Source organism: Anneissia japonica, unplaced genomic scaffold (genome assembly GCF_011630105.1).
Source record: "Anneissia japonica isolate Jap-2015-1 unplaced genomic scaffold, ASM1163010v1 scaffold493_len2256704_cov171, whole genome shotgun sequence".
Lineage (NCBI taxonomy): Eukaryota > Metazoa > Echinodermata > Crinoidea > Comatulida > Comatulidae > Anneissia > Anneissia japonica.
The window spans coordinates 2,142,708-2,150,658 of NW_022727062.1; the positions used below are offsets into that span (position 1 = coordinate 2,142,708).

Sequence of the window (7,951 nt, forward strand, 5' to 3'; positions counted from 1 at the left end):
TATTTTTATTATTAGGTTCCCGTGTACCACCAGTAGAAGTAAAAACAAACAACACATTTTCATTAGTAATCGTTATTTTTATTATTAGGTTCCCGTGTACCACCAGTAGAAGTAAAAACAAACAACATATTTTCATAAGTAATCGTTATTTTTATTATTAGGTTCCCGTGTACCACCAGTAGAAGTAAAAAAAAAAAACACATTTTCATTAGTAATCGTTATTTTTATTATTAGGTTCCCGTGTACCACCAGTACTGTAGAAGTAAAAACAAACAACACATTTTCATTAGTAATCGTTATTTTTATTATTAGGTTCCCGTGTACCACCAGTAGAAGTAAAAACAAACAACACATTTTCATTAGTAATCGTTATTTTTATTATTAGGTTCCCGTGTACCACCAGTACCACCAGTAGAAGTAAAAACAAACACATTTTCATTAGTAATCATTATTTTTATTATTAGGTTCCCGTGTACCACCAGTAGAAGTAAAAACAAACAACACATTTTCATTAGTAATCGTTATTTTTATTATTAGGTTCCCGTGTACCACCAGTAGAAGTAAAAACAAACAACACATTTTTATTAGTAATCGTTATTTTTATTATAAGGTTCCCTGGAACCACCACCTAACCCACGGTCAACATTGCACTGTACAGTACAGTGACATCCAATTCACGCTTTGATTATACACTACACGGCGTTCCATACAATAACCCTTATTTGGGCAATGAATATCATACGGCCGAACAAGTGTACGGCCGAACCGGTCCTACACCGGCCTAATTATAAACAAACAAGTCATCGGTCTGATATACGTTTATTAATTCAATTGAATTATTCCTCCATGATTGAATTGACGTTGACTAAACCGTCTCTCTGTAACTGCGTACGTAAACAATCACAAAAAAATCAGACTTCACACTAGTGATGTATTGTCTAGGCTAGTCGCTCAATCGTCGGGACGATTTTTCGATCAGCTGCTGCTCGCCAAAATTGACAGACTGGTCTTGAATATTAATGAGTTGGTTAGAAAATGCTACCAAGCTACTGAAAAAAGTGATCAGCCTCGTTTTCACCTGATTTTCCTGTCTCATCATATCATGTTTTGTTTCTGTTATCGTTACATCTCAACAATTTTGAATTTTTTAAGTATTTTTCCCGAACTCAGGAAAGGTTAAATAAGCAAAATATGGCCACTTGTCTCATCCCCGCACACCCCCCCCCCCTTTTAAACTTTCACTGTTTTTCATCTTTTAATTATCACCATAAAATACATGCCCAGCTGCATCATTATAAATAGCCTATGTTCTTTAGTTAGTTGCTGGCATGTAGGCCAATTCAGAGGCGAAAGGGGGAGGGTCCGGGGCCGAAAAAGATAACACCATCTTGGAGAAATTTTTGTTTTCTAGACGCCCAAAAATAACCTCTGATGCGTTTGGGCGATCAATTTAAAAAAAAAATTTTTTCACCCCCACCCCCAAATCCGCCTTTGCTTTTTAAAATCACATTATTAAGATTGATCTAAATTTGATTTAAATGTATTAAATATTAAGGTACATTGTAGTCGATCTATAGCATAGTTACCAACTGTCTCGCATTTCAAAGTGATTTTGGATGAAACACACATTTTGCAGCCTGCAAAAACATATGCGTGATCCATAATTTGTCACGCATTTAGCACAAATCTATGCGTGGTAACGAATTATCACGAATTCAGGGGAGATGTATTTAAAATTAAAAGAATTTGGTTTTATTTAAAAATATATATAAATAATCATGCAGAAAAAATTCAACTGAATAGAAGCCAATTTATCAAAGAAAGTTTCACCCATAAGCATTAAATAGAATATTTTGTAAATAACATTCAGTTTTCCATATTTTTTGTGTTTGGTAATTGTTTGTACACAGGTCCTTCATCACAATATGCAGTCTTTTAACGCCAACATAATGTCAATGGCTGCTGCCGAATGTCTGAAATTAGACGGCTACAAGTACCAGTACCAGTAATTGAGTCATTAGAGAGTACTTAATATTTATGTGAATATTTGTTTCACTGATGCGTTACTAAAAATTTATCAGTGAAATGCTTAGGTCAACATTGTTCGGGTGCTCAATTACATTGAAACTAAACATATTTTTACTTATGTCACCGTTATTGTCAAGATACACTCCCTGAAATAGTTTTAAAACAGCTTTAATGCTCAGATCGTCGGAGCGCCTGGGGCCACGCCCTCTCCACCCCAGTTGGGCTCCGCCTCTGGAACCCCCCTCAGCCAAATGGTGTAGTCACTCACACATTTCAAATCTCTCAGGTTGGTAACTATGCTAGAGCAAAACATTTAAGGGTCTGTTATTTGCAAATCCGCGGTGAATTAAGTTATAGTCAGGTAACACAAACTGGCGTTAAAACAAACCTATAAAAACTTTAATAAATACTTTATATCTAAACTTTCTAAATTCGCCTCTGAATGTTATTGTCGCAGTACTTAAAACATTATATCAATGTTGCTATCAGAATTATCTTCTTCATTCTCATATACAACCTAACTCTAGAGTAAATTTGAAGAAGTCTCTGGCACAACGCTTGCTTGAAATTGGAGGTGCCATCAGACCCGAATGATCACAACGAGTTCTACATAAAGAACACTGCAGCACCTAGGCCTATACAATTCATGTGGGCAATAATAAATTAATTAAAGTACTGTACTTAATTTATATTCAAAAGAGATTCCAAAGAGATAGAACCTCCACTATGATGGAACATATGCAAACACACACAATATATGGTACAAACTTGCATTGAACTGCCTTCATAAAGCTTAAATGAGGATAAACTTCATATGAAATAATAATATTTCATCCGAACAACTGTTATCTTTTAAATAAACCCTCTTACGTTCAATCGGCTGAAGGGGTCCGGGTAACAGGCCTAGGTTAAGCCTTTAGTGTAAGTACAAACAAAGGCACATGATTAGAATCAAATATAGAATTTAAGCTAACAAAAAATGTAAACTTTTTAAAAATTTGGCCAAATTCGGGCAAATATATTTTGGCCGTGATTTTTGAAACGTTACGGCCAGGCAAATTTTTATACGGCCAGATTTGAGGAATCTGGCCATCAAAAAGGCCAAATGGCAACCCTGGCCTATAACTCTATCTCGAGAACAAACTAAAGCTGAAATTATCCATGACGTTAACATACGAAGCCACGCCCCTCGGCTGAACTCGCTGTATTTAGCAATTACCGTCTATAACAACCATAGAGCTATTAAACAACTAGAGTGCTGACAAGATGGCGAAGCAATGCAGAGTTATGTATGTGTACCGTCCAAGATGGCCGTTGTAGTAAAGCGCCACCTTCAGGATTAGTACACATATTATTACCATAAATAAACCCTCTGACTGACTATTATTTCATTAATGATAATAAGTAATGGTAATAACAAATTATTAAACTATCGTAGCCAAAACGAGGCCAAGTGGAGTATCTGATAACAATAAAAATCTGAGTATCTGATAAACAATGAAAATAAAAAGTGCTATATAATGGGTGATTATAACATTAACTTACTTAATCATAATTGTCACAACCCCACTGGTGAATTTATTGAAAATATTATGTCAAACACTTTTTATCCATTGATATCTAAACCTACACGTATTTTTCGGACAACTCTGCTAATTTGATTGATAACTTATTTACCAATGTAATTGATGATAATATTCTACAAGTATCAGGTGTTCTAATAACTGACATATCTGATCATCTTCTGATATTCCACATCGGTTGTCCTGTTAAAATAAATAAGAGCAATGAAATACATCATAAAACCAAATATGTAGTTAATGAACGAATGTTGAATGCTTTTAATGAAGATTTAACTCTAATAGACTGGTCTGTGGTCTATCAAAAAAGTGATCCAAGTGATGCTTATAACTGTTTTTATAACATTTATAGAAGTGTACATGATAAACATATATGTAATAGAAATAGGTCTCGTAGTACCAAAAGAAGTAAGCAACCCTGGATGAGACCTGGCTTGGTAAAATCGAGCCAGTGGAAGCATGTGTTATATAAAAGGTATAATAAAATAATTTATACTCGGTTTAAAAACAAATTTATTAACGTGTGTAGAATTGCCAAAAAACAGTTTTACATTAATAAATTTGAACAAACAAAAGGTAACATCAAGCAAACATGGAATGTTATCAACTCTGTGATAAGGCCTCAAGGAACCCAACATGCTATTCCAGATACACTCTATTATAATAATGCACTGGTAGTCAGAATATTACTGACTTTTTAAACATTATTTTGTAAACGTAGGTCGAGAGGTTGTAAAATCAATTACTCTGCCTACTGTTCAAATTGCACCATCCGACTACTTAACTGGCAACCATTGCCACTCTTTCTTTTTAAAACCTGTTAATAGAACAAGATGTTCTTGATACGAAAACTAGATCCCAACAAATGTTCAGGTTTCGACAACATAACGTCAAAAGTGGCAAAGGCTCTGCATAATCCATTTAAAAACAACTGACTTATATTATTAATCAGTCGTTTATAAAAGGTATCGTACCAGATAACCTGAAAATTGCTAAAGTATTGCCAATTTTCAAAAAAGGTAAACATAATGATTTTACAAATTATCGACCCATATCTATCTTACCAATATTTTCTAAAATACTTGAACAAATTATGTATTCCAAATTATACTTATTTTTAGATAAATACACTATCCTCAACGATCACCAATTTGGGTTTCGTGAAAACCATTCGACTTCTGATGCCATTATGGATCTTATCGCCAACATTACGACAGGATTTGAAAACAGGAAATTCTTAGTCAGCGTGTTTATTGACCTTTCTAAGGCCTTTGAATGTTATTGATCATGATATTTTGCTTAAAAAGCTACATTACTATGGAATCAGAGGTATTGCTTTACATTGGTTCTCTAGTTACTTAAGTTGTAGGAAACAATATGTCATTGTTAACTCAAATAAATCAAATCTCGCAGGCATAACGTGTGGCGTACCACAAGGGTCAGTATTAGGCCCTTTGCAGTTTCTAATTTATGTTAACGACATTCATTTGGTTAGTAATGTATTTAAAACGGTATCTTTCGCTGATGATACAACTGTTTTCCTATCAGGAGATAATCTTGATCAACTGTTAACTAATATAAACAATGAACTTGTAAAGGTATCTGATTGGCTCAGCATTAACAAACTATTGTTTATTGCTAAAAATAATTATGTAATTTTCCATCCAACTCAGAAGAAATGCCCTGAAATTGACAATTGTCTTAAAATCAATGGTAAAGCAATAGCTCAACAGAAAGAAGTTCAATTCTTGGGTATAATTTTAAATTAACATATTAACTGGAAAATTCATATTGACTTAATTGCAAGAAAAATCTCTATCGATAGGAGTAATTGGCAGAGTCAAACAGTTTTTCCCTACAAATGTTTTACTCGCTCTTTACAATTTAATTTAATTTTGCCTTACCTCCAGTATGGTAATATTATATTGGGAAGTGACTATCCCTCAAACCTTGTTAAAATATATACCTCCAAAAACGAATTATTCGTATAATTACATCATCACCATAAAGGTGCAATGCTGAACCACTATTATCAACATAATCTTTTGAATATTTTTGACATTAATAAGGTACAAGTAGGATGCTTTATGTATAAACATACCCATGAAATGTTACCAAATGTGTTTAAGGATCTATTTCAGTACAAAGGTAATGTTCATAACTATTGGACAAGGCAATGTAATAGGCTTCGTATTCCGTTTGTTAGGCTGAATAAAAGCCAATTCTCAATTTGTGTCTATGGCCCGCAGGTATGGAACAATATTGATAGTAAACTAAAAAAATCAAATACTTACTTACTTTTAGGAAACTCCTAAAAAAGGAAATTATCTTAAATTATCAATAGGTACTTTTATACTCTTTTTTGTTGTTTGTTTGTTTCTTTTTTTTTTTTTTTTTGAATGTTTGTCTTTGTATTTGTTAAAGGGACAGTGGAGACAAGCCTAGGCTTCTGAACTGGTCCCTCACCCATTATATGTGTTTTTTGTTGTCTTTGGTGAAATAAATGTCACGTTGATTTATTGATTCGCTGATTCAAAAATAAATTAGCAAGGAATGAAAATTAAAATTTTGTACATTACACCCATACACCGCAACGCTCAAGTTTCAAACATACGGGTAAACTAGCTGTACTTAACTTTCTGTGTAAGTTGAGGATGCAACTGCAAATGATTTCGCTTAGGCTAAATTTGATTGGCTAAATCTATGGCAGCCATCATGGATGGTACACACACTGTAAAAAATGTCAGTAATTTTACGTTTACCGTAATTAAGTTTACTGTAAAAACAAGGGTCACTACCGTGTGATTGTATTTTTACGGTATTTTTTATATAATAATACGATAGATTGGTGTTTTGTTGTAAATTTCCGGTAACATATCTTTTTTCTACAGGTTAAAAATCGTCCGTGTATTTCGACGGAATTTTTATGTAAATATACGGTGAATTCGTAAATTCAATGTGTTCGGCGGTTAAATGACGTCGTCATATTACTGTTTTCCGTAATTTAACAGGTCAAAATCAACATTTACGCTAATTAACGTTGGAGTTCGTAATGTTCATTTATAAACTGGCGTAATTTTACAGTACAAAATATTGTTTTAACAAGTACTATGAATTTTAACGGTATTTTTGTATAACAATGATGAGACTGAACTCACACTTCGCCATGTTAAATAACGGTTCACCTTCGCGGGTAAAATTAACATTTTTCAGTAATTTTACGTTCGCCGTTGTAATCCTACTATCAGTAAAAAAGTGTCTGTTATTTTACGTTTACTAAAATCCAATTTACTGTGAAAATAACGTTAACTACCGTAAAATTGTATTTTAACGGTATCTTGTATAATAAAAATACGATGTTGTTGATTTGTTGTAGCCTAAATTACAGGTATCATATCGTTTTTCTACAGGATAAAATCGCCATTGTGTTTTAATGTCAGAGCTCGGAATTTAAGCTACAAATTGGTATAAATTTACCTACCTTAACCGTTAAGTATTGTAGTAATAAAGAAAAGGAATTGCTATGTAAATATACGATGAATTCGTAAATTTAATGTGTTTGCTGTTTAATTTTACGTCGTCATATTACTGTTTTCCGTAATTTAACAGGTCAAAATCAATATTTACGTTAATTAACGTTGGAGTTCGTAATGTTCATTTATAAACTGGCGTAATTTTACAGTACAAAATATTTAGTACGGCAGCTTAGGGCCATATTTGGACTTAATGTGGACGTTCCGGACAAAAGCACCAATTTTTTTTTACATGCTCCTTATGGTCATAGCATTCAATTTTTGGTAGGAACCACCTCATCCGAGGTCATTATGGCGGCCATCTTGGATTTCAAAATGGCTGCCTAATAAAACCTATGTTTATCTATATCTCCGCTTCTAAACCACTTGGAATTATAATTCTAATGTCTAAGAGTATGTTTATATGATCAAGGAATACCATCATATCATTTTTGACCTGGTCAGATTGCCACAAATGGGTCAAGTAAGGTCATTCAAGGTCAAATATTGTATGGTATCTTTAAAATTACGTAATTGTCAAATTTTACATTAGAATCCTACCCAGGCTCTCAGAATTCAAACTTTTTACTATGAACTACAATATTTCATTCGAGGTCATTCTGGCAGCCATCTTAAATTTCAAAATGGCTGCCACGCAAAACCTATACTTATCAATATATCGGCTTTTAAACAACTTCCAATTTGAATTATGATGTCTAAAAATATATTTTCATGGTCAAGGATTTATAGCACCTGTGACATGGTCAGATGGTCATTTAAAGTCATTCAATTTCATTTCTCTGTTAAATACGTAGAAAATCTTAATAGTTT

General features: G+C 33.2%; 2 protein-coding genes across 2 annotated transcripts in view; both read left to right on the plus strand.

Annotated features, from left to right (window-relative positions):
• The window catches only part of LOC117113421 (lactadherin-like), a 41,884-nt gene extending 34,570 nt beyond the window's left edge, over nt 1–7,314 (plus strand). Inside the window, exon 5 of the mRNA XM_033256741.1 lies at nt 4,730–7,314. Coding sequence (XP_033112632.1) covers nt 4,730–4,849 — 120 coding nt within the window. The 3' untranslated portion in view covers nt 4,850–7,314. The remainder of the gene's footprint in view (nt 1–4,729) is intronic.
• Nucleotides 7,315–7,431: 117 nt separating this feature from the next.
• LOC117113431 (anti-sigma-I factor RsgI2-like) overlaps nt 7,432–7,951 on the plus strand; it is a gene marked incomplete at both ends in the record, with an annotated part of 3,272 nt that continues 2,752 nt past the window's right edge. Inside the window, 1 exon segment of the mRNA XM_033256756.1 lies at nt 7,432–7,442. Coding sequence (XP_033112647.1) covers nt 7,432–7,442 — 11 coding nt within the window.